The sequence below is a fragment of the Neodiprion pinetum genome, chromosome 4 (assembly GCF_021155775.2).
Source record: "Neodiprion pinetum isolate iyNeoPine1 chromosome 4, iyNeoPine1.2, whole genome shotgun sequence".
Lineage (NCBI taxonomy): Eukaryota > Metazoa > Arthropoda > Insecta > Hymenoptera > Diprionidae > Neodiprion > Neodiprion pinetum.
The window spans coordinates 30,368,620-30,396,258 of NC_060235.2; the positions used below are offsets into that span (position 1 = coordinate 30,368,620).

The 27,639-nt window shown below is 38.6% G+C and overlaps 2 protein-coding genes across 11 annotated transcripts; one reads left to right on the forward strand and one right to left on the reverse strand.

Annotated features, from left to right (window-relative positions):
• Window positions 1-1,544: 1,544 nt before the first annotated feature.
• Window positions 1,545-24,162, forward strand: shd (cytochrome P450 family 24 subfamily A member shade). 5 transcript variants are annotated; one of them, XM_046624305.2, is made up of 11 exons: window positions 1,545-1,788; window positions 13,726-13,863; window positions 13,974-14,114; window positions 14,236-14,434; window positions 14,589-14,782; window positions 15,944-16,139; window positions 19,122-19,284; window positions 19,402-19,568; window positions 20,739-20,817; window positions 21,659-21,856; window positions 22,061-24,162. In XM_046624305.2, the coding sequence occupies exons 2-11, from the start codon at window positions 13,746-13,748 to the stop codon at window positions 22,175-22,177; spliced, it is 1,572 nt and encodes a 523-aa protein (XP_046480261.1). In that variant the 5' UTR covers window positions 1,545-1,788; window positions 13,726-13,745; the 3' UTR covers window positions 22,178-24,162. The 5 variants fall into 5 exon arrangements, with proteins under 5 accessions (XP_046480261.1, XP_046480259.1, XP_046480262.1 ...); XM_046624303.2 differs by lacking the exon at window positions 1,545-1,788 and adding an exon at window positions 2,712-2,937; XM_046624306.2 differs by lacking the exon at window positions 1,545-1,788 and adding an exon at window positions 2,713-2,891.
• Window positions 22,486-27,175, reverse strand: LOC124218003 (PRKC apoptosis WT1 regulator protein). 6 transcript variants are annotated; one of them, XM_046624314.2, is made up of 8 exons: window positions 27,153-27,175; window positions 26,509-26,657; window positions 25,912-26,053; window positions 25,460-25,556; window positions 25,241-25,348; window positions 25,004-25,044; window positions 24,758-24,908; window positions 22,486-24,686 (listed from the first exon to the last, which is right to left on the reverse strand). In XM_046624314.2, exons 2-8 carry the CDS (start codon window positions 26,642-26,644, stop codon window positions 24,489-24,491), a joined length of 873 nt encoding a protein of 290 aa, XP_046480270.1. In that variant the 5' UTR covers window positions 26,645-26,657; window positions 27,153-27,175; the 3' UTR covers window positions 22,486-24,488. The 6 variants fall into 6 exon arrangements, with proteins under 6 accessions (XP_046480270.1, XP_046480269.1, XP_046480268.1 ...); XM_046624313.2 differs by lacking the exon at window positions 27,153-27,175 and adding an exon at window positions 27,053-27,146; XM_046624312.2 differs by lacking the exon at window positions 27,153-27,175 and adding an exon at window positions 26,945-27,146.
• Between the last annotated feature and the right edge of the window lie 464 nt (window positions 27,176-27,639).

Consider the following 27,639-nt stretch of genomic DNA (forward strand, 5'->3'; position numbering starts at 1 on the left):
CGCAACGCGATTATTTCGGCGGCGTGTTTTTTCAGTCTCGCGATCAGCCCGTCCGTCGAGCGGTATCCAGACTCCGGCCCTTTCGAGACCCTGCATTACGTCATCTACGGACGAATTCTTGGCCCGGTGTGTAACGGTTTTGTTACAGCACGAATCGATCGGTTATACCTACCACACGTGTATCTTTTTTCGTGGGAATTTTTTTCTGCCCGTGAAATCAATTTTCATATACCTTAACCCTGAGAAATTCCGATGATCTACGAGATTCCGTTACTGACGTCATCTGTTTTGGTGTGATATTGAAAGACTCATCGATATATATATACCTGTAAAATATATATGATGTAATTCTCGAACAACAAAATACAATTGAACCATTCTGGAAACATTGAGACAGTAATAAAAACAGTTACGATAGCTCAGAAAAAATCGTTGACAACGTTTAATATACGGGTCGAACAGATTCTCCTGGTCAAACCAGTCGTCGTAGCAGTAGTCGAAGGTGGAGTCAAACTACAGGCAGGCAGGTAGGCAAGTATTTACGTACATATGACTTGTGAATGGGGATCATTGAAAAAGTTGATCAAGCTTCTTATGTCGAGTCGATTAAAAATTTCAGTTTAAAATATGCGTTCAACAATAACGCATCTTCCCTTCAACCGTTTCAGTTCGTCCGCGACGCGTGTCGAATCGTTTCCTGTGTGGATTTTCTCTTTCGATCTGAATAAATAAATAAATAAACAAATCGAGAGAAACTGTACGTTGACTTTGCAACCAATCCGTTAAACGATACTTGTTTTCAAATGCGTACCGAAGTGTGACGGGGTGAGACCCCTTGCCCTCTCGAATGACCTTCGTCGGACCAACATTGTCTTGTTGTGCGATTAAACTCCGTCGTCGTTACCCGGTCTGATCTACAGTCTGGCACAAAGGTGCCGGGGATGAGGCCTTAGGTCTACTCTAATCCAGATCCTTCGCTATTGAAGAGGGTTGCTAGTGGCCGAAGCACGAGAGGACAATACTCTAGATTTAGGACAACGGGGCGAGGAGGGAATGAGAAACGGGAAATGGGAACGAGAACGAGAACGAGAACGAGAGAGGAACGAAAACAAACGACCGTCTAGACTTGGCGCTTATACCGCTCACATAATGCAGACTTAATCGCTCTACGACCTTCGGAGTGGTCAGCTTCCTCTTACAATTTTATTGGTAAGACCATTGAGACGTCTACGGAGGTAGAATCGCGCCGGTTCTTGCACACCCGATTCTCAGGCAGCTCTTCCTTCTCGTTGATATAACAGAGTAGAGAATCCCTGCACCGTGTGCAGATACTTGCTGCCGATGTCGGCATATAACGGTTCACCGTTCGTTCGGTACCTGTACTCTCTGCATGGATGAAATTTCAACAACTTTTAGCAGCGAAAATTCCACGTTTTATTATCCGACACCCGTTCACCGTTGATTATACATCGCGAACTTGAGACGCGACCGGCTCGTTTTATCCCGCCTTCTCTGTATCGTAGGCAGTCGCAGTACGTTCAATCCAAGTGCGGCAGTTGAAACCAGAGTGCGTGGCGGCAAAGCTCCGCGGAACTGCTGCAGATTTGTATTCCTTCTTTTCGGTTCATTCTCAAGCCCCGGGGGGCGATCTCCCCGTGGTGTGATCGTTTCTCCTTTCGAGTATTTTCTTGTGTCTGGATCGCACCTGGAGTAAAAAATTTTCGAGACCAATTAGTAAGCTTCGAGACGCGATGCCAGGGGCGTCATAGGCTGCCGATGTGATAAAAGGTAAGACCTCCGTAATTACCTATACCCACTTGTTCCGCGCAAAGTTGAAGGTCAAGGAGGTTGAACTGTTAATCGTTTTACCGATTGAAGAATCTTTAAGCGACGTGATGATTATGGGGTAGTTTACCGTAGCCGTTACCGGATTTATTACTTCAAATTGTACAGTTTAGACCACCTCGGTATAATCATTATCGAAAATGATATTGAATAAAAAATCTGAACACGCATTGACAGACCGTACTTGACTATCGCACGAATGGATAAAAAAAATATATATAAAAAATAAATAAAACACACACACTTTTATGGCAAAGGTGGATCGATTCTCCGGTTTCGCAATGTCGTCGGGTACTGCTAAAAAGTTCGACACGATGCAATGCAATCGTCAAGCTTGAGGAGATGTATATGAATATTCAACAAAGTACGGCACCGTGCACGTGGTCGCAGATAAATCGGGAATAATCCGTTTCGTAAGTGATGTTTTTGTGGATTATAAAAAATCGTTTATCACGTACGCGTGACATTGAAACCGCGCATGGTGCGGCGTTGTGTCACCTTATAGGTATAACACTTCATCGCTTAATGTAATCATATTAATCACGTCTATTTTTAAATTCGCTAAAAAAAAAAGGCTATCGAATGATAATACGCAGTCCGAGCGAACGCGTTTATCCTAATTCTCATACGTGTAAAGTCAAGCGAACTCCGAGTTTTCGGCACGTTTGTGGCAGATTGGTATAGTGGGAGGGAGAGATAAAGAATCTCCGCGATTTTAGGATATGTTTAATGGCGCACAAGGGCAACACGCGCGGTGTAACAACGTCGTAATTCCACCTAACAACAAGTTCCACCCCCTCTCGTTACATCCTACTTGTCTCATGTCCCCGTTTCTCTTCCCTTCCGTCGCTGGCACTTTCCGCGTATTCTTACCCCCGCATATAGTCGTCCCTGGGTCGCGACCCGATCACCACCTTCGCCTTCACGCCGACGTAACCGTCACTCCGTCATTCCATCGCGACGCTCGCACCTTCGGTTATATGGAGATCGTGGACCGTTAAATACGAGGATAGATCCGCACTTCGGTGTAAGAGATAGCGGTCAAAGTGAGAGATTTTTTCAAACATCGTACGTGCTCGTGTAACCGTCAAGGTATGTGAAGACATTTGATGCCAGTATTTACTGTTACAGTCTTGTAATTATTTGTTTCGTTCTTCGTATTAAACAATTATCAAATGTTCGAACAAAATAATACATGATTGTGAATTTGTCATCGCGATTGAATTGTTTAAATATCGTAACAACTTCTTGCGAAATTGTAGATATCTTGTGATTGAGTTTGACATTTTTTTTTATCGTAATTATAAGTTCAAAGTTTTTCGGAGTGCGGTTGATTGCGATATCGGTTCAAAAGTTAGAAGTCCTGTCGAAGAACTTACAACTGCGTTAAGCGTGCTGCCAACATTTTCTACTGTCTTGAACCCCACATTTCTTACATATCCGACAAATTAAACGGTACGTACCTACGTGCAAGTTTTACTTCTATCGGGCAAATTTCGTTTGTTGGCTGTAAGCTGTTTCGGAGTCGAGTACATTCTATGTCTGATTCATCGCGTAGATGATCTTTCATTCAAAAAACGTGAAAACTAATGAATCGTTGATTACGGAAATGTCAGTTTGTCTGACGGTTCATCTTGTACAATTAACAATCATGGGCGCGAAAAGCAGGTGTCCATATCGCACGACTTGACAACCTTGCGCAACATATAAATAATCCTGTTTACGTCGAAGACGCGAAACATAAATTACTTCTATAGAATATCGTTAGGTCTTCGAAAAAGAAAAAAAGTAAACAAGAGGACTTCTCGAAACCTTGGAATACAAATATTATTCTCGTGAACGGTTATTCGATGTTAAAAGTTGAAATATTTTTCGCTTTATCGTTTATGAAAACACTCGTCTACTCCGATATTTTCATTCACCTGATTAGAATGATATGAAAATAGAAAATTCAATCTTGGTATTCTAAAAGTTGGTTGAAATTTACTAGAGGTCTCCGTAATCGACTTGGGTTTGTAATAATATAAAAATATGACTTCAGTTTTTGTTGCCTATTTTTTGTACTCGGTAAAAATCAACATGTTTTAAATGCCTTCACATTCCTGACGTGACGGCGTGTCATGTATATATATATATATATTATTATATATATATTATATATACACACACACGTATATGTATACATATATATATATATTATATACAGATATGATTACATAACTTGAATATTTTTCATAGGAGAAAGGCTGCAGTCAGTTAACCGTTTTTTCGTATACCTACAACGAAGCGTTTCTTTTATCGACCTGCACGCCGAACGGATCTCGGGTCTTGAGTTTATTTGGTACATATACGCTTATCGCGTGTATCGAGAGATGAAAGTGTACAAAATTTGTCTTTGCACGATCCTGTTTCTCAATCATCAGATATTTTTAAGCCCAATCGCGTGCGACTCTAACGCTACAATCGTTTTTAAGGTTATACTTTGAGTTCTTGTCTATCTAGTTGTAAGCCACTTGCGACTAACATTGAATAGACTTTCCAATAAGACTATACGATGACGACAACGGAGCACGCAGTTTTGATATCACGTTTTCGACTTAAATATTTGTGAACCGCCGATAAAATAACAGTGAATGAAAAAAGGAGAAGACCAGCGTTATCATCGATGTTTCCGGTACATAAAAACGAGTTATCTCGAGTACACATAAGCATATGTCTATGCGTCGAATCTACGGTAATCAAAGAAGCTGCGAGATGGTAACAAGTTGCAGCTTAATGTCGGCACCGAGAGAGTAAGTAGCGGAAATTGGCTCTCCCGGTTATCACGATCACGTTCATCGTCGTCATCATCATCTTCATCATCATCATCATCATCATCATCACGATCATCGTCGTCGTCGTCGTCGTGGAGAAAGAGAGCCCCTCCCAAGTTCATCGCTGTGTATCGATCACTGCTGCCCGCCACATCGTGCGTCGAGGAAGCGGTATTTCACTCTATCATAGAAGTCTTGTCACTGTTTTGCTTGGTCCGATTGTCGGTGGTCCCTCGGGAGGCCGAGTAGTCGGGTAGAGCCTATGCTGCTTCGCGTCTTGAGTACGTAGTGAGACGCCCAGGAGACGAGTAGACGTAGCCAGGAAAGCGGGGAAACAGTTAGCCAGCCGTCGCAGATCCTCGTTCCTCTTCTGCACACCGGTACACCTTCTTCTTGTTTTTCTTCTTCTTCTTCTTCCTCATTTTCTTTTTCTTCTCGTTCTTCTTTTTTTTCTTCATCCTCATCTTCCTCCACTTCACCTTCTCCTTCTTCTTCTGCTTATTCATTCGCATGTACATACGTCGCGATCCCGGATGCGTCCGCGGTTATCACCGCGTCCCGGTAGCACGGGGACAACAACCGGTACACGTGGGCAATACGCCTCTCCCTTCATATATCTATACATACCATACACGCTATTCTGCAGTATGCCATGACGTAACGTTTAATTGCCTTGAACCCTGTAATACGCGAGACCGGCGGGTGGTGCACACACTGCTTTTTTATTCTGTACAATATACATGTATAATATAAGTTGTAACATCGTCGCGTTCGCTTCCAGTCTTGGATTTCGTTAGCAAAGTCGTGCCCCGCGTCTATAATTCCTCAGCCAATTGTATAATGCGATAATTAACGGAGTCAATCGGTTCGTTTCCTGAAAGACTAAAACCACCCAGCTTATTCGGCGAATTTAACATATTGCAGCAATTTTTTTCGTCCCCTGCTCAGTGTTGGCCCGAGGTCTCCCGTCAGACCGTTTTTTTGTTTTTTTTTTCTTCACACACGTAGCTACGTGAAAACTACAAACACACACGCAAATGCAAACAAACCGCGCGCGCGAGGAGGAACGGAAAAAAAGAAAAAACAACAGGGGGGAGAGAAAAGAAACTGCAGGGATTTGCGAGGACGCCGGTTGTTATCAGCGCGCACGCCGTACGTCTGCCGATAGGTTCTGTAACAATAACGTGTGCCCCGTTCTACGTTATACGGCGTCGAGGAGAGGACGAGGAGAACGTCGATTAGGTTGTGACGACGCGTCAAGTCCCGCCTGAGTCGAGCCACGCGAGCCAACCGAGTTACTTCTTGACGGTCCGGTGAAATTTTTCAAAAGTTAGCATTGTGTTTGCGTACACATTTAGGTATACGTATGTGCCTACATACGTATATATGTGTATGTATCCATGCCTACGGTACGCACATATATACCCGCGGGTCCGCTCATCTAAGTTAATACACCACGCGACGCCGAGGACGCCGATGCCTGGGACACCCGCGACGCCTTCCCCAACTCTACCGGATATCGCAAATGTCACGAAACAACTAACTCCCGCTGGAAGACTCGCGGTTCCGGGAAGTTCAGGATTTATACACCCCCCGGAAGATACGGGGCATGGAATCCTTCGCCTAGTGGTTCCCTCGCTACCCGGTTTCATGCTTATCCTTAATCTTTTCGCCTGGATTGCGGCTTGGTTTTTACCTAAGAACTTTTGCATCCTTTGCCGCGGTGAGTATGATCGTACGCACAGATATATGGTAGAAATTGAGACAAAAAAAAACAAAAAAAAAACGAAAAATATATCATTTATTTACACCGTCTTCCGCAAGTGAGATCCTTACTGTTGAAAAATGTGTTTTTATCTCTTCCTACGTTGTTGGATCGAGTTTCTTTGATCAGTTTCTTTTTCATTCGTCAACGGGTAGCGTCGCTTTCTCGCGTATCTCCGGTTTAAGGACCTTGAGGGAAGTCCAGGGCTGATCTTGCCGGATGGTCAAGGACGTCCGGAGCGTTTCGCGTCAAGGGTGCGCCGCTCTCGAGGCGTTTAAAAGCGTCCTAGCGTCGGGCCGATCGTACGGGTTGACAAATGGGTCGGGGGTCGAGATATAAACCAATTATATATAATACATTCCTTTTTATTGACGGACGACGCCGGGCTTCGTCTACGTGTGTACACATTTTATGCACAACACACGCACGTTCACAATGTGTATAATTTATGTGAATGAGAAAAATCGGTGTTTGTTGGACTCGGATGACAGATACGAAACGATCGTCGCGGCCTTATCGAACTTCTCTATTATACAAACAATTTATAATATCCCACATTGCAGACTCGGCTCGTTACTTGGTTACACATTGGTGCACTATTTACATTAACAAACATGAGAAACCTGCGGTGTCACATGCGTCGTGGTGCATGGTTCAAAATCCATGATGTCATTTATGCTATACGTACATATATATGTACGCAAACTCACACGTGTATAATGTAATGACCGGCGCCTCTTTAACGACCCGGGCAAATGATCGTTGCACACGGTGCGTATATTCGTATTATATATTTACGCATGACCGAAATTAACGTATTGCTGTGATTCAATCCCGTTTATTATTCAAACACTTTCTTTCTTCGCATTAGTGTAATATCGTTCTCCGCTACCTCCACTCGTCCGGATTTGTTCCTTAAAGGACGTTTCATGCTTGGCGAGTTGACGTACCACGTAAGCTCGGTGTACAAACACGCACCTTATAACCACACAGGGTTACCTGAGTTACGCCTTTCCATACTGCGTGACCCATATTTACTTGGTATGGAATTCATTTCTATACTTGTGTATATTTTTTCTTTCGCTCGGCGTACTTATGGTACAATTCGCTTTGTACCTGACAATTACAATACCGCTTGGTGGTTACATGCGCAAAATTGCTCAACAGAGCTTCACCATGACAATGAACCGCCTTTGCTGATGCGCTTTGTAACTTACACCTTATTGCAGCTAGTTTCAGGTTTTATGAAATATCGATAACAGACACACCTTACTTATATGCATAAAGCGATTCATCTTCATCCGCAGTTGGAAATCGAGAGAGCTTATCAATCCCGCTCATTCTGGATGGTCGCGTTTCTCTATACGTGGAGGATGGTTAATCATGTTTTACTCCGCAGACACACTGCGTACTTTTGCCCCGTGTAATCCATATTTCCAACGACTTTTCATATTGTGGTGATTGATGAGCCTCGTGTTATTTTATAGACACCGTTTGAAAAATCATTCTAGTTACTAGTTGTTGTACATTGGGATAAAACTGACAAAAAAAGAAAAAACTTGAAATCACGAAGGCTGATAATCAGGCAGAGTACAACGAATGCCCAAATTGAAACCAGAGGTCACTTGTAGTAAAGAAAATAATACAATTAGCGCAACATCGAATCTATTATTCTAACCTACATCATACCTGTATGGATTTTAAATGATTTGAATGATCTGATCAGTCTGTTCGAAGAATGGTTTTTGCCCGTTTTTGTCTGTAGAAACTTTTACTATCGTCAAACATGAACGTGTAGTTTTACCTGAAAGCTTTGCGAAACATTATATTACATTTTCAGACACGGAAAAATGTTTTCTTTTTATTCCAAGGTTACCATTCTTTCGGAGAGAAAATTAAAGACCACTTCTTTAGGTACTTTTCAAAGTATTTATGTGTAAATTATATAAAACCGTTCCGCACGTGTAAGACCTCGGTTTTTTTTTTTTTAAATCGGTCGATGTTCAGTCGAATCGGTTTTGCATCGGTGTGTGTGGCAATTAAGTGTGGTTCAATATGCTGTAATCATTCGTACAGATAACATAAACTCAGGAGAAACATTTATCCTTGACTAATAATGATTAATATGGATGGAATATACAATAGTAGTAGAAGAAAAAAAGAAATTTACAAGCTGCGTATGTTTATTGATTTACAATCACGTACTGATATATGTACGTACTTATTGTGTACATTTTAATCACAATTGATACAGCATCCTCATTGTATGATAGCAAGTATTGAATTGTTATACTACAATGTAGTATTTCACATTCTTATTTTGTACATGCACAATTGTATATTATTGTAGCTTATAATCAAAAGGCAACTTGATTCAGTAATTTACGTTGATTAAAGTTTTTAAATTCATCCACCATAATTCTCATAAACATTTATATAGAGGAGACGTGTACTCTGAATTAAATTCTGTAGAAATTGAAAGGCTAGACATACTTGTCTAAAGCCCGTCCATTAATCATCGTATTGAGTTTCTCTAGTGCTCGAATTGCCTGGAAGGCATGTTCAAGCGTAGCTACCCTTAAATGAATTTAACGAATCAAACTTATTGATAAGGATAAATACAGGTGGGCCTAGAGATGTACCGAATGTACGACAATTCACGTATCCTAATTAAAATCTTACGTTAATTGAATAAGAAAAATGATAATCGATGATATAAACGGTGAAAATATTGTGAAAAATTTGTCCACGTCTCTGCGGATAACTTGTATGAGATATTTGCAGAAAATGAATTGTGAGAATTGATCTGGCGTGGAACTCGAACCGAGTAGTTTCTCATAAAATTTCATCATGTGGCGTAATTTATGCATGGGAAAGGTTCAGAGAGCCGGACGCATTGTCTTGATGCGGAGCCGAGGAGCGAGAAGTCGTCGAAGTGTCAATTATTCTTGACCACAAACTCAATGCCCAATCAAGTAGGTACAGAAGCAAACGACGCGTTGATACATTAAAACGTCGACGTTCATCGTCAGCCCCGCGCTCCGACGATTTGATTCACTGTAACGCACATGGCAGTCCCAGTCTTTATACTGGACGCTCGCTTTAATGCTCTCTATTTTCTCTTCTCACTCATCTCTCCGCTCTCTTTACTCTGATCTTCTCGTGTCACTCTTAGCTCGACGTATTTTACGCTTATATAATCTTGAGTGCGTCATGCGCATGGTGCGGTGTAAGGACGAGATTCACGCACCCTTCGTACAGCGCTAACAGCCCTCTTTCGTTTATGTTATTAGTTCGTACGGTATGAGTGAAAATTCGTTACGTTATAGTCAGTAAGGAAAATTTGGTACGCCTCCAGAATAATTGTCAGTTATATCTTATCTTCGGCAGTGACGTTGTAGAAATATTACAAAATTTCGCAAGATTTTCACGAAAGAATTAAAGCTGCGGAGAGGGATTATTTTCACTCGAGATAACATTGTGTGTTAAACCATATATTTCTCATATTTTATTACGTATAAACAGGTATACCTACACTGTTACACCTGTCGCGTATATATTAATTTGACGTTGAATTATACATCCGCAATTTTTATTCATCGAATCTGTGTTCTCGGTTTTTACGCATATCTTGACTTGTACTTTTTTTTTTCTTCTGGAAGATCCACTGATTTATTTATTTCCCGGAAGAAAGTGTGCACAATAAGCAATCGCGTCACTTAAACCTAACTTGCGTGTTAGTACGTACGCTATCACATGTTGATCTACATGAATTGTAACTTGTAATTTTTTTTAAACGCTTCTTAGAATCATATTTTTTTTACCTGAGTATAGTCTGCTCTCGGCGGTCTGATCACATATGACATATCACTTCCGCATATAATATAGCCGTTTGTAGGTTACACGTGCGTCTACTTCGACATGTTACACACCTAATTTGCATATGTAATATGTGGAAAGTATTAAAGAACTGATTGAAAAAGTTTATATCATGCAATCGCAGCGTGGGAAAATCTCAATTTCACCTTATTCTATAGGCAGGGACAACGTACAATCATTAATATATCTCAATATTAATGTTTCCTGTAATTATGGAAAATTTTTTCCAGTCGAATAATGGCAATTTTTTCAAAACGATTATCAAAGGTATTGAAAATTACAGCCCCTGAGGTAATTTTATGGCCGTTAGATATTTATAAATATACAGTGTCACATGTTCGATACGTAACAACCGTGCTACGCTATGCTAATAAAGTGACGTCGATATCATCATGATCATTATTAGTGGGTCATAACTATGTGTGATCGAGACCTAAACACGAGTTCTTGCAGCTGTTTCGAAGTCGGAAGTCAGGTCGTGTAGCGAATGTATTCAATTATGAGTCTAAGATATGCAGCTGCGGAGTAAAACTAAATTAATAAGGCCATGAATAGGTATGTTTCCTTTTCACCTAACGTCAGTTCAATATAAGATAAAAGGATCAAGCGTTAATGAAGTATGTGATCGAGTACATGGACAATAGTTATACTCTCCATTTCTGACTTCGAGCTGGAGTTATCGATGAGATCATTAAATTGAATAGTGTTCTATAAGAACGGTTAATCGGGGCGAAAGTTATCTGTGCGATTCAAATTCTATGCAATCCACCACTTTACGATGTACGATCTTTCGACTTTGATTATTAAGAAGTTAAGCACAGTGACCCGGAAAAGTTCTGTACAGTCAGATAAGTCGAGGCTTTCGTTCGCGTTGCTATTCGGATACCGAAGCTTCGATGGAAATAGAAAGCTCCACATTCTGCAAGAACTTTTTCGTGTAACTGTACATTCGCCTAGCCTGCGAGATCGGGATGTAAAAAGCTGTGCATATAGCCCGCTGTTGCACGATCTAACGAGCGAACCTTTTTCCGACTATCATTACATACTTTCACTATGTTATTTCTGTAGTACCAGATAGTACAACAAGCATCGGGTTTAACGTATGCGATGTTAACATACGTCTGGAATTGCAAGGGTCAGCACAATAGTAGGGTAATCACCATGTTTTGCAGTGGCTTTCAAAGCTCACAGTCCGCGGAATTCGTCAATTTTGCCGCAGTATGTTTATTCATACAGCAGCACGCTGAATCCCCAAATTCCGAATTTACCCCACTTTTCACTAACAAGTTCTGTGCTCCGCTCACTTTAATCATAGACGAAAATTATCCGATCCGTGAAAGAGATTCGGACACGTTAATTGAATTTGTCGGTGTTCGGTCCGTACAGATTAAAAGTTGATGAAACATTTGTTCGCGATGCGAAAATCTTGAGCTTTTCCGTAACAATCGAGCCTCTGCGCGCGCCACGCGGTTTGAAATCCACTGCGACGTTGGTAGCAGACATAAATCTTATCGCCCGCCAAGCTTACACCACATTATATACATATGTGCACATAACGAAATTAAAATGAAACGCTACGAACTGTTTCATGCACGTCTCATTTATGCATCAGTTGAGGCGTCTTGAGGCTCTTAATAATGGCTATAACTTCGTTCGGAAAGCTAGCAGATGTTACGATTCACACTGTGCCTGCATAACCGCGAAAACAGCAACAATGTGCGTTTTACTTGAATACTTTGTTACGTTTAGATTCGTAATCTCGCGATAAAAGTTCGGCACGGATTCATAAAATACACCGCGGTATAAATTGCAGGAAAATATCGCCAACAAAAATTGGAGATCCGGGCGCAGGTTGAGTCGTGTAGTTTAATATTATATACCGTATTGTCGAAAACAGATATCCGAATACCATAAATTTAAGTTTTTCACAACCGCATATCTTGGCCTGGTGCTGCGAAATGCAGTCTGTGGAGTTTATCTCCTCTAAAGCATGTCCAAAGTAGCAAGATCTTGGCCGTAATTCTCGCATACAGTGTGTAGCGCCGATTCTACGCATGTTTCAACGTTTATTTTTTTAAACGATCAGAACAATGCGGAGAATTGCGCGAATATTGTTTCATCGATTGTGTAATGGAATTGATGTAATTGAAATGCCGCCGCTCTGTAGAGACGATAACTGATTGTGAGGGAGAAGTTTGAACAAAGTAATATGAAATTCGTCGAAGAGGTTATGTTTTGCAAAGCGTTTCAGTATACTTCGTGATTATTTTGTTATCCATTGTGTGCATGTTTTCATATTGGATATCGAGTGAAGTTTATGAAAAAATATTTCTGTTTTTCGATTTTACTTGTAGAATATTAATTACTATATCTTCTTTTAATTTGAAAATCGATTACTCAAAATCATCTATCGTTTGACTGTAGTAGAAAATAATTATAGACTACAACTTTCCGCTATTTGCTTTACAGTAGTTTATTCATGGTATGAAGCAAGGTTCGTGCAATAGATAACATTGTTTGAGACGTTTCGGTCGACCTATTGAAATACGGTTTTAACAATATGAACAAAAATGTAAGAAATTGTGCAAGCAGGATTTGACTCTCAAAGTTTTTAACAAAATTTAACGGAACTTGTACAAGTCTGCCGTCTGGTTTCCGTCGAATCCACGAAACACGTAACTCACCGGTTTCAAATTTAAATTCCCAACTAGCTGACGTCCATCTTGAACCGGATAGAGTTGTTTTTTGATCTAGAATATGTGGGCAAACACATTTATTTTTCGTTCAATTAAAAAACGATTATTATTAATTACCACGTATAACTTGCAGTTGTATATAATTGAGGGGAATAACAAAAATTACCATTACAAATTTGAACTCGCTGGTTATGAGAGAAATTAAAGACAACAGAGTCAGGGCGGCTAGGTGGTCTAGTGGAGTAAGTCTCCGGTAAAGCATCGCTAGATTCCAGGTTCGATTCCTGGCTCCGTCGTTAATTTTTCAAATTTACCAGTTGTTCAAATTTACATATTCTCAACAAAAATTACCGATGGGAAGAAAATGTTGAGAGCTATTATAATAATATTGCGAGTGTTTGCCTCATAACTGCGTATATTTCTGGGGTCCGTGTCGTTATACGTTTATACGCACATGTATTATATACTATACGTACACACCTACATGGTAGAGAATTCGATTTATATGTGCAGTCAGAGATCAAAGATATCTGTTAGTACCTACAAGGCTCTATCGCTTAACAAATAAGAAAAACGTGCACTGGTACGCGTCTCACAGTATGTTATATACTGCCTGAAGCTGCAGTCTCCGTCTCATACGCGCTATGTTGATAGATTCGTTTCTATATAATGTGGTAAAAGACGGAACGCTGGGCATTATCGCGGTATAATAACCCGAGTGTTTTAGGTCTCGTGTCCCAATTCGGCATGGTACTGTCTGGAGCTTGGTTCGAGGTTGTCGCATTTTTTGCCGTTCTATTACTCGCCACGAGATGCAGACCCACGTGGTGGTTTTCCACAGGAAGTTCAATGCCAACGAGTCCCGGTAAGGATACCAGAGATTACGATCGGCGACATAGAGAGGCTTGCCCGTATAACTCGTTAATTATTAAAAACCATGTGTTTCAATCGCGACGCCAACATTTCTTGTTGCAGTTTCGTCGCCGGAAGGGCTGAAACGACGCAAGACTCTGCGAGATGTACCAGGACCAATCGGCCTCCCTGTTCTCGGCACGAGATGGATATACACGTTTCTCGGTAGTTATCGCATGAGCAAAATACACGACGCGTACAAAGGTAAGGTTTTCGATCGCTGCTTCATTCGCGAAAATGCCCGTTTCATTTTATAAATCAACTTGCTAACGAACGCTCGACCAACGGCGGAAAGTCAAATGAGGAATGTTTCATTCAAGAACAGACCTGCATCGCCGTTACGGAAGCGTATGCAAGGAGGAGGCGCTATGGAATTGGCCTGTGGTTTCGGTATTCGCGAAAAAGGACATCGAGGCGATTCTAAGACGAAGTTCTCGCTATCCCCTCCGACCTCCGTCCGAAGTTATTTCGTACTATCGCCAATCTAGACCGGATCGGTACACGAATCTTGGACTCGTAAACGAGTGAGTTTAACCGCGTATCGCAAACAAATACGTAAATATCGAAATGAAACTCGCGAATCCCGCAAGTATTATTGGCGACGGATTTGAGGGCGAAAATCTCAACGATGACTCTGAATATTTATTATACGTTGAATTTTTCCAACGCTACGAACAGGCAGGGGGAAGTTTGGCACAAATTACGGAGCGCTCTCACTCCGGAGTTAATGAGTGCAACAACGGTCCTTGGCTTCCTTCCGGCGTTGAATCAAGTCACCGACGAATTCGTTAATCTTATACGTCAGCAGAGGGATACGAAGCACAACTGTGTCACGGGATTTGAAGAACTCGCCTACAGGTTGGGTCTCGAAAGTGAGTTTTTTAATTTTTTTTTTTTTTGTAGCTTGAAATATTTATAATTTTTTTACACCCCGTAACATAGCTTTACCCGCACCGAAAACAAGAAGCCAGCAGCATCTCTGGTGACGGTTGACGATGACTTTGCGCTTGCAGTGTTCCGTTTTATTATGGAGCTTGACTTTTCTTATTTTCTATTTTGTTTTTCTTTTTCCTTTTCTTTTCACCCAACGTACATGGTTTCATGTTATATTTTCTTTTGGTAAATATTGTTGCGAATCGTACGATTTGATCCGGAGCCTTTGAAAGTATTTTACCCTAAACACGTATCTCGTAAATTACAAGTAAATATACACTCTTTTGTCACTTGGTAATGATAATATTTGCAATATTGCGGGAAGAAAAAAAATTCACTACGAAATATTCTCGAGTGTAATCGAAAATATTACTTATTTATTTTTGGAGGTATAATTCAATCTACCGGAATTCGGTAAACATGCATGTGGAAATTCTCTGAAATTTAACAGGTTCGGGAAACGATTGTTTTATCATGACACTCTCGTGTTTTACACGTTGTAAACAACAATGAAATCGGTGGTTCATTTTACCCGGGAATAATAATGGCACTGTGCGCGGATAATTTTCACTTGACGCGAGCCAATTTTATCCGCTGTCGCCAAGAAAGATATCAGTATGCGTTAATACAGAGATATAATCACTAGGAACAGGTTGATTCCTGTATGATAATATCATCGACGGCATCGTCATCGTGGGACGAATGTTCGTAAACATCGCGGTAGTCCTTTATTTTGCTTGAAAATTTTTACCTGATGTTATACTTATTATTATTAGTATTTTTAAACCCATACTCTATCTCGTATGTATAAAAATACCTCCTGCCAACCTGTCGCGAATATCAGACTTGACGGGCACAATAGAGACCGCCGCGGTGAAAATAAGCAAAAAAATATAAAAGACCCAAAAAAAGAAACGAAATACATGAGAGAAAATGGCGAGCGAAGGAAAGGGAAATATGTGAGAAACAAGGATCGGTTATAGTCGGGTTTGTTCGATGGTACGAAACTCCGGCTAAAGCCTGATATTTTATATTATTTGCATAGTCTTGGTTCGAAAAGAGAAAAACATCGGGACGACGTATCCCCTCGTTTTTTGCAGGTACGTGTACCCTGATTCTGGGACGACGTCTGGGATTTCTTGAGCCAGATACCGGAGCCTTGACAGCTAGGCTGGCTGACGCAGTTCGCATTCACTTCCGGGCATCGCGGGATGCTTTTTACGGCCTCCCTTTGTGGAAGCTAGTCGCTACCAAAGCATATGCCGAGTTGGTTAGCAGCGAGGATGCCATTTACGAGTAAGTAGAATCATTTTTCAGGCATTTTTCCTCCTTGTTTGCAGGAAAACTTTTATTTTATATACCTACCGCATCGAAGCTTTATCGAAGGAAGAATTTCTATCCGGCTGTTGCTGTCTGCGACTGTTCTAGCTAATTGTGGACACTTGGCAACAAATATATATATATATATATATATATATATATATGTATATATATATATGCATATTCGGTGACAATGCCGAAAGAATATAGCTTTTGATCTACAAATATTATTATTGTACGTGTGTCATAAGATTAACAAGCGTGTTTAGCGCAAATGGCTTATCGTGCATATTTTTATCTTCCTATGAACCGTGACGAGCAAGTATATAATTTGTTTCCACAACATTTTATTACAATATGTGATATTTCGTTCTTTACGGCGATAGGAGAGCGGCGAGGGTCTTGCGGAAACTAAGCGTTAGTCAATTAGTTACTTAAATAATGCCTGAGATTTGTTGTTATACACATGCATGTACGTACGTATACGCATGTGCATTGTGTATATATTTATACACCACTCGCGCTGTAGTGGCTCTTCAGTTTATTGCAACGCAAACATACTTACATATATAGGATATAAGGTACATACTAGGATACGAATAACCGCGGTGTACGGGCAGCGTTTTACGTAACAGTGACTTACTTGATAACAGATCTTATGCACGTTTACGATGTAGCAAAATTTGCTTATGGTTTAATTATATACGTGTGAGGATCGCGTTCGCATATGCATACCTATGGATATATATATACACACACATATACATACATATGTCCGTATATGACATCGAGCATAATCGACGTGTCGAAGCTCATATGTAGAAACATATATACACACTACATAAGCGGACCGAGAGCTCCTCGAGAGTTACGTGAATTAGCGTTTTTCGAGGTACAACAACCTCTCACCGGGCAACAACCTCCCATCTCCTCACAATTGCAATCTGCATGCGTATGTATGGGTGGGTGTTCAAGTAGGTGGTGTGCCTATACCTTTATATTCACGTACAACTCGGATTGTATTCAAGCACAATCAATACCCAGGCAATTCTTCCGCAAATTTTTCCTCCTCTCACTGTCGTTATTCTTTTCTTTTTTTTTTTTTCGCCAATCCTTCGGAGCATGTTCTTGTTTTATGAGTCCGTTATACCTCCTACGTATTAAATTGTCTGTAAGCCTGTCATGCTTACAAACTTACTCGTCATGGCACAAATAACATATATTATACCCTAGGTACGCTTCGAAAAGTACAGAAAAATGCAGAAAAATATTGAAAAACGTTCGTTTGAATATCGAGGGAAATGTTTTCACACGTTGGACGGAATCAGTAAAGTTTAAGTATATATACATGAAATATGCATTCATGTACCTCGTAGACTTGAAGGACATTTGTGTAAAAGAAAGAAATATTGAATAAAATTAAATTTCTCGTAGTTCAGATTTTGGCTCGTAAGGCTAAAGCAGTTTATAATACAGTGAAATACATTTGAGCATGCGTTTTGTTGGTCGGCAAGGAAAGTTTTATCTCATCCGACCGGAAGATCTGCCTAACCGAAAAGTAAATATCTTATAGCGAAGAAAAAAATATACACATGTTTCAATTAATAATTCGACAGTGAACAATTAATTATTAAGAAATGGTGGTGGAATTCCTCCAAGAAATTACGTTAAGCGTGATGTCATTTTTTTTCCTTTTAATCCAGGAAGGTTATTTTGAAACTTTGACTCTTGGAAAATATTGTTTATTGTACCGATCCTAATATATTTTTTTGGTGCACTAATACTTATTTATATCATCCGCATGTAGCACCTATAACACAGGTCAACGGAAAAAAAATTTTCACTAAGATGCAACGAACTTTATCGTTATTAACTTTCAGCTGGTGTAAAATTGCTGGCACCTCGGGGTCGTTGAAGACCCCATTCACAAATTGCTTGCTGTAACGAAGCAATTTAATAGTTTGACTTGAATTTTTTTTGGGAACTCACCTTGATATTCACTAAAGTGTCTTACAAGACAAAAAAGGCGGCAAAAATAATTTTTAATTATCGACGTTAAGAGCTAAAAAATCAGCTGGATACAGTCGAGATGTAGTACTCGTAACAAAAATTTAGGTTCATTCTGTCAGCCGAAAAAAACGTATTTATTTTGAAAAATGAAACTAAAACTTGGAGATGAAAAAAAAATTTGAAACACTCGATGCTGACTTTGTCTGCTAATAAATCTGGAAAAACAGTCAAAATAATTCTGGAGCAGAACACACTTCTCTTGGGGTCGCTGATGACCCCCGTCTGCTTTGCAACACTGCTACAGCAAGACTGACGTACTTAGACTTACCTGAATGACGCTCGAGGGAAGCGGTGCATGTCATCTCTCAACAAATGGCGCTATAAGTCACGTTTTCAAACTTTCAAGTTAGGAAAATCTCAATTAAAACCCATCCCCAGGTCCCGAACGACCCCAAGACGCCAACTAAAGGTTAACGTTATCAGGGGCAGTAAAATGAGGGTAGATCAAGTTTGGGGTTTGACACGAGAAAGTTCATACAAAAATAGAATAGTACGACAAATATTCATCTTTAAACTTTTTTTATCACTTCTTTCACATTCGTAGTTTAAAGTTAAAACTGAAGTTTGTTTGGTTGTTGGTTACAATAAATGTTTGAGAAAACAGGTTATTCTTCTTAAAATCCGAAACATCGTTCTGGTTTGTACAAAAACCAACTTTATCTGATAAAATTATTATTTCATTTATTAGTAACGTGGACGAAATTAAAATTTGACATCTAGAACCCAGATTCAAAATCCGTGTTGACCGGTGTAATATTCCTTGTATACTCTGCCTATTATCGTCTTTAATACGTAACTGCATTATTTTGATACCTTAATGCTTATGCCGATTTGCTAATTACAAGGTACCTTGCAAAACGTGATATTTATTCTGTGATTAACGCGTAGCACGATATCGGAACTACTGGATAACACATCGTCGGATCAGCTAGATGACGCGAACGACGATTCGGTCGAAGCTGTTTTCAAATCCATACTGCGTGACAAGAATTTGGACATGCGGGATAAGAAAGCTGCGATTGTAGATTTTATTGCCGCTGGTATTCACACAGTAAGTTGTCCACCGTTTACTATATCTACGTAATATACGTACAAGCATATACACATAAGGAATAATAATTCCGGCCGCCGGTTAATATGCGTAATTCGATTTTCTTCTGTCATTCAGCTTGGTAACACCCTCGTCTTTCTTATCGATCTAATCGGACGCCACAAAGAAGTACAGAGGTGTCTTCACGAGGAAGTATCCGCCCTTGCACCACCCGGATGTAGTCTTGCCGCGGAAGATTTGCGCGACGCCAAGTATCTGCGTGCTTGCATTTTCGAGGCGTACAGGTAATTCTAAAATCTACATTATGCAAACATTTATTGTATTGTATCATCTACCGAGATTATATTATTATGCCCGGATGTTATCTGATTTCGAGGAATTACGACGAGAAAGCAGAAACGACAGTTTTTGAAGTATTTAAAAATAGCTGACTGACGCACGCATATATGTATATCTTATAATCCTCGATTTCTCAGGAATTTTTATGATATTCTTATCGCCTCGAATCTTTTATATAAGAGGGAAAAAAAAGTGAGAAAAAAAAAAAAATAAACAAAGTAAATAAATAACCCGTTTAATGTCATGAGTGAACAAGATCTTTTGCTCGGGGGTATAGGTACAATATATAAGTATATATATATATATATATATATATATAATGACGCCGATCTTGGTTTAAAATTTTTTTCTCAATTCGTCTATCGAAAAAAAAGAACACGTGTTCGGCCGTTTTTCGATTAGGCCACCTGTGTCGATTTTATGAATTTTCCGATTTTTCAACTTTTTCGAAACAGACTTTTTTCAACTAGCTCTATCTTCAAGAGCTTTCATTCTTTTCAAAAAATGATACAAGTATATTAAAAATTTATATAATATTTAATATAAAAATTTTACACCAGGATCGGCGTCGGTGACCTTCACCGATTAGGTGAAATGGTGTGGAATACCTCATATATTCTAATACCAATCGGCAATAAATTGCCAAAACTTTCAAGAATGAACTTGAACGCTTAAAATTCGTGCGAAGGCCGTATACGTATATACATCATAACAATGTATATTCGCGTATCTCGTTATGCACGATTCTAATTGTATATATTATTAGTACATATATGTATGTATACTGCACGTTCATCACTTTTGATAATTAACTCCATCGCATGTGTGCGAGGATTGGTAATTCTGCAATGAGATTTCCCTCGACGTCTGCAGACATCATACGTGTGCTGCTGTCGCGGTTTACATTGATTACGCTGATTTATTTATATTACATTATCTAAATTGAAACGATTTTTTTCTCTTCGTCAATGTCACCCGAATTCAGGAGGAAAAATAAAACAACTTGAAAATAATTTTCTGTTCCGAAACGTAACCGTATATTTTTAAGACATGTAACAGGTATAATAACATTATTTGTATCCGGTGACACCACAGCTGGTTTTTTATTGTCATAGAGTTCTACCAACAACACCGTGCATAGCCCGCATACTTGAAGAGCCTATGGAATTGGGAGGATATGATATCAAATCTGGCGTAAGACTATACGTGATATAATTATAATTACATGATACTTAAAATGATTTCAATTTTTAATCTAAATATATGTACCTCGTAAATATAACGAGTGTATGTCGACTTTTAAATTCTTTTTTTTTTGTTTGATAACTGACGGATATGCATTATATAACAAGCTGCTTATAAAATCATTGTCATATAGTTGATTCACAGGGCGTTCTATGAAAATCTGCCAAGATAGTCGCGTCATTGTTTGCTGCAGAGACTCTGGTCTTACGATAGAAGCGTTGAAACGGTTCGAAATATTCAACGTTAGAATATACCCAGAAAATTTTCAGTTGCAATACTGTATTTGTTTTCTTTTATTTGTACTAATTAATATCAAATTGGAAAAAAAGTCCACTTATCTCTTGTCTGTAAAGATATTCTCATATTCTGCTCACTCAAAATTCGACGACATGACTATCGAGAAGATTGGTGGAATCGTTACGGTTTCTTAACAAAAGTGATAATGAAAATTTAATAAAGTCGGTAAGCCATGTATTTTTGCGAAAAAATACATGGCTTACCAACAATCACACAGACGTGAATGTTATAGTAAATTCTTGCGACAGTTGCTTTTCTTTTTTATCAAGTATTAGTTATTCGTACAGGAAAAACAATAGTAACTAACCGCGAAACCTGATAAAAGACCCGATCAGAAAAAATTTCACTTCAGTCACAAAAGTGATAGGAAAAATCGGAGTGTAGAAAAACTTATTTTTATGTGAACCCTGACGAATAACGTTCGTAGAACACCGTGCATATTGTTTTTATCGAGATTCCTTCATCGAAAGGTTTAATCCTTTTCTCCCGTTAGACCGTAGTTCTGTGTCAGACGTGGATCGCGGGTCTGGAAGAAGAGAATTTCCGAGATGCCGACAAATTTATGCCAGAACGATGGCTCAAAACTGTTGTTCCTCATTCGCCCCTTCTCGTTGCCCCGTTTGGATCCGGTCGACGAATATGTCCTGGAAAGCGTTTCGTGGATCAGGCTCTTCAATTGATACTAGCTCAGGTATAGATATTAATTCATACTCATTCTCGGTACGATCGATTATTTGTGTACGAAAGTGCCCATGGCTTGGAATTATTGAACTCGGAATAGGAAGAATAAGAATTTGATCGTGACATAATTACAGGGAATTTTTGCAACAACAAATATAGATGTAAAAATGTTTTGTGATTTTTAATTCCATAATTTCGATGATTCATGTTTCAGATGGTTCGAGAATTTAACATTAGCGTTACCGAAGATCTAGAATTGCAGTTTGAATTTATAATTGCACCGAAACCACCGGTGAAAATTTGTTTTGAGGATCGTTTGATTGCGAATTGAATTATTACTGATGTAATAATTGAATGAAGTTATTTATCTGTATTACTCGTGGTTACAGAAGGCAGGAGGATCATGCAGAGGATAACTAATTGTACATATGCGATATGTGTATTTTAGATTAATATTTTTTCAATTTTTATCGAACATTCGGTTTTCGTTCGTGCTGTAGATTCGTGTTACATACGTATTCATAAATATTTTGTGCGTTCAAATTACTGATAGCGATATAGGTATGATACAGGTATAATTTAAATTCAACTCGATTGAATTATATAGATCGATATGATAATGTATTTTTTAAGGAATCGCGATACCGAGATTTGTATTTCTGTATAATTTATACACAAAGGTGAGACCCGGCATGTTTTGTTGCAAACGAATACAAGATCATATGTTTAATTATTGCAGCATATTACATACTCACACAATCTGCGATTGATAATATTCAAAGTATGCTATATATGACTGTAGTTTCCGACTCATCGAGTGTATTTTTGAACAAACTATTTCACGATATATGTATACATTAAAATAATGTTTTGTGGTATTAGCGTACTATCGGTTGTAAATTTTGTTATTTATTTAACGTTGTTTGTGTAATTCACTGACGATAATGTGTAGCAACTATAGTTATTGTTCTCAATCGTTCGCGAATAACCGTATGATTTAGCATGTGAAGAAATTAGCTAGTCGTACCTTGTTAAGTATACATGATGGTCAGGAGTATTTTATGTCTGTTTTATTTTCGTTCATCAATAAATGAAAACGAATTAAGTTTGATCCTCATACTTACGATCTGTTTGTATCAATATTACCAATTTACAAGCTTTAAAAATTCGATTTATAAATACACCTCAACTAGAGTTGCGCTTGTAATTAAAGCGTTATAATTTTCATTGAGCCCTTTAATCCACCAAACCAAACCACCAAAACCCCCAAACATCTTTATAAATTATCATCGATACGTTTTGAAAAAAGTTCATCCCGTTAGTGTCGTCTAATGCATAAGCAATAAATAGAAAAAAGTATTATATATAAGTTAGGTAGTCAGTTTGATACACAGAAGACCCTGTCCACTAAAAAAATTTTAGACAGGCATCAGGTATTGTGGTTAAGACCATGTAAAAATAACTTAGGACATCAGCATATCGAAAATATTTTTCGATCGTCGCACCAATGTTTCTGGTATAAATATTGGTTTCTAAATAAGGATGTTAAGGTTGTGCCATATTTTATTGGAAAAATAATAAGAATGTATGGTATATTCATATTTAGTTAGTTGATCTAACATTGCAGTCGATTGTATAAAAAACATAGGTATAATGTGTCTGCGATGACTCTGTTTATACATGATTTGATAAAGACAAAAAAACCAGAAAAGAACGAAGAAGAATAAAACACTTCCATTTAGAAATTCGAGCTTCGTATTATGAAATGACATCAGTACCTAATAATAAAACCTGAGGGTATAATAAGAATGGGCTCATGTAACAGCACTTGCTGTTAATCAAGAAATAAGTATTTCTTTCGGTTCTAACGCAGTGCAGTTTATTTTATTATGCAATATTGTTACTCAAAACTATATCTAATATTATGCATATTAATGATATTTGAAAGTTGCCTCATGTATAATGTGAAAATCACTTGAACGTATAATCAATTATAATATTGCACTTTTCAATGTATCGTCAGACTTTTTTTGGCACGATTTTAAACGAATATATTTTAATATTTTTGTGTCAATTCATAAGCTGCCTATACAAGCTGCAGAGAATAACATTTTTATCGCAAAAATCCACCCGCATGGGCAACATTTTACACGGTTAAAAATAACAGTTTCAGGAAAGTACACCAACATAAATTTCTTAGTAAATATTGGGTACCCTATGTGACTTGCAGGAGACACAATTTATCAAGTTACAGTTTTTTTCTTTTCACACGATAACTAATGATAAAAAGCATGCGTATCGAAGCAAGCTGACAGTTTGAATCCGAAAAAAGTGATAACATTAACGGATATAAATTTCGACTATGCTAAAATAGCAAAAATAGGCGAATCTTTGATAAAATTTAGTGTGAAAATGCATGTCTAACAGATTATTGTAAGCTTTGCTATTGCGTCCGCGCCTAATACTCTTATATGTATAATAGAATATGTTTACAAGTGTGCTGTACATCACTTTTTCTATAGGAATCATTTATCAGAGAATACATTTTTAGGAATTAAGTGGGTAGTCCAGAATCGATATTTTAACTCTTGTTATCGTTGTTTCTGGCATGGATGTAAGAAAGTTTGATTAACGAAGAGTAACTAGTTACTAGCGAGAGTAGCCATTGCTCTTATCAATGCAGTATTCTCTTCTCTGAGACGTTGCCTTTCTAGTGCCATTTCGTTTTGTTGATGGGTCAAGCGAGCTTCAAGAGCCGTGATTTTACGGTCTCTCTCCTCCAGGAGAGACAAGAGTCGTCTGTTCTCTTTCTGAGCAAGCTCAACCAGCTGTAAGAAACCCTATTTGTTACTAGTTTTATTAAAAATCCGATTTACATCGACATTATGTACGATCTTCAATTATTTTTTACCAATTTGTCCCCGGTTGAAGTAGGCGTTTTGGGTTTGCTCGTTGTCGGTGAGGTTTGCACCTCGTTCTGATTACCTTGATCTGATTGGTTTACGCTGTCTGATTGGTTTAGGGAATCGAATTCTTCGTCATCAGCTTCGAGATCAGAGTGGCTAAACAAATGAATTTAACGAAAAGCAAGGATATCAGTAAGCATCAAAGTGAATCTAGATGCAACCTTTTTCGAATTACATTCGTTATTCCTCACCTTTTATCTCGTCTCTGCGTGTAAGTCTTAACTGCCTTTTCCTGAAAATAGTAAAAATAAAAAAAAATTAGAGTACAGTTTCCAAGTTTTGACTTTACTGAACTCGGACTGTGACAATCTTTGTAGTATTATTACGAGAATTAAATCACACATAATTTCAGTTGCATCTTTTATACTAAAAACATTCTAGTTCATTTTTACGCTGGTAAACAAAAGTCGATCACTCCTGAAACTTACCTCTACAAGTTCTTGATCGAGAAATTCATTGTGATGGGTATTTTGCTTGGTTTCGGGACAGGTTCCGCCGATCTCTTCCTCATCTTCACCAGTGCTTCCGCCTGTACTCTGAAAAATACAGATTTCACTTTCTAAAACCGTATATTAAGTCAGGAAAATGTCGACATCACACGATGTGATTATTAAAATACTTGATCACCAATTACTGTAACATCCTACCTCGGTCGATGGCAAATGCACAACTCCAGTGCTGCGTCGTTTTTCTCTTAACTTTCTTCTGTCTCGTTGTTGTTTACCTTTGTTTATGTGTGTTGGTCTAGATAGTAAACGAAATATGACAATATGATAATTATACTTAAGACGCTCGTGTGAAATTTAAGGTTTTTACACACTTTCATTTTCAGCAGTTTTTATTCACACTTTTAAGTCTGTAAGATGACAATTTGTGTAATTGTGCGCTCGGCTACCTACTATGCTCATTTATCTTTCATGTAAAGGGGTAATCCGTAAATAAATAAAATAAAATAATACCGTCCATTATCTATTATTTAACAGTAACTTGAAAACTAAAATATGAAGTAAAAAGAACCTTCGCTTAATATCAATACTTTTGGCTATCTTTCTTACCTCAAATTCTTAACAATTATGAAACTGTAGTGATATTAACCTACCGATTGGTCAGGCGTTTATCTTGTTTTCTCATAATTGGTTTATTTTGTTGATTGTCATGTTCCGGTAAAATAACACAATTGGAGCCTAAGTCGCATATCTCCTCGACGTCTCCTGCAGCCTCTGAAACCGGTAATGTTGTAACTGTAAAATAAGCGCTGCTGGGAACAATTTCGTTTGGAGACTATAGTTAGTGATTGATGAGAAATTAACGTCTCTAATTACATGTGATAAGAGAGTCTGTACTCTTGATACTGATATTCACTGGGTTGTACTTTGATGACCGGCGTTGATAATATTTTTTTTTATGTATGAAAGTTCTAAGTAACGGAATGTTTCAATTTTGGTTGCATAAAAAAATTTAGGACATTCAAGGCCTCGCTGCGAACTTTTTTAAATTGATGGAAATTTCTGAAGGTTTGCAAAACTTCAGGCAAACAGTTTGACGGATTTGATAACGATGACGTTTTTACTAGCTGATTTGGTACTCGAATGTTGGTATAGCTGTGGGTGACGCATGACTCATTCACGATTACAGATCGATAAGTGAAATCGTATTAGACTAATAGGAAATGATATGGAAAAAAGTGAATACTGACTTTGATAATTGCTCAAGGCAGCGTCGCCAGTTCTGGGTGGGACGACACGGGCTCGAGCCGTTCTGATTCTGGATCGCCGGGATGTAAGTTCAAAGTCGTTCTCGAAGTCTTCCTGGCTAACAGAACTGGATGCCATACCAGCGATGTCGCTGCAAAGAAAACAACACAGGTTTTGTGGTTGACTGAAATAATGGTATAGTCATGTACGAATAGCTCATTATCGTTACCAGGTTATGAAAATAAAATTTCTTACAAAAAATGCCTGGACATCTCTCTGATACCCTAGTCCGGTTAGTAATTAAACAACGGTGCGACAAGTTGTGTGAATGATTTATTATATCAACAGTAAAAAATGGTGCAGTTAAAATAGCCGACAACTTAGCAAATTCATTAACTATTAGTTTAGACGTGTAAAACTTTCGGAGAACGAACACACCCCGTTTTATTCCCGTTTCTTTTCTTCCTATTTAGACCGGTGTTACCCTACCAAGTCGGCATACCGCATACCGATTCAAACCAACCAAATGCCAAATAATGGCTTTACCTCACAACAAATAACTTTCGAGTGTGCAATACTTATGAGTCATGTATGTCACTGTTAAGTTATTCGAATGACAGCTGTCACCAGCCAACCATTCGCTCACCTTTACTACAGCCATAGACCTACAAACGAGTATGATATCCAACAACAAGGTTAAAATGACGTGTATTGATTTGCTTTCCATGGTTCATCCCTGAACCACAGAGGCAGCACGTGCTGCCGATATCCATTTATTTACAGTGTCGTGTCAAGCAAGTGGAGGGGCAACGAAGAGAGCACTCCAAGATTATCTATCAGAATGCAATCATAGAGAAGGGTGAAAAAATTACGTGACTTTGCTCGCCCGACGACTCACTTTATAGGACACTTATGATAATATATCACTTAGCGGTCTAATTTCAAGCCTTTTAAGAACTGTGAAAAATGCGGCTGTCACGAGCATTACGAGGCGAGTATGTATATTCATTGTCAGTATATATTTCAGTAATAGAATACATGGATGAGACGGCTGGATCACGTTTTTATCGAAAACAATTAAGTCTATGTTCTCATCTGTTGAATTTATTTGTGCAGCCACTTTATCCAGATTA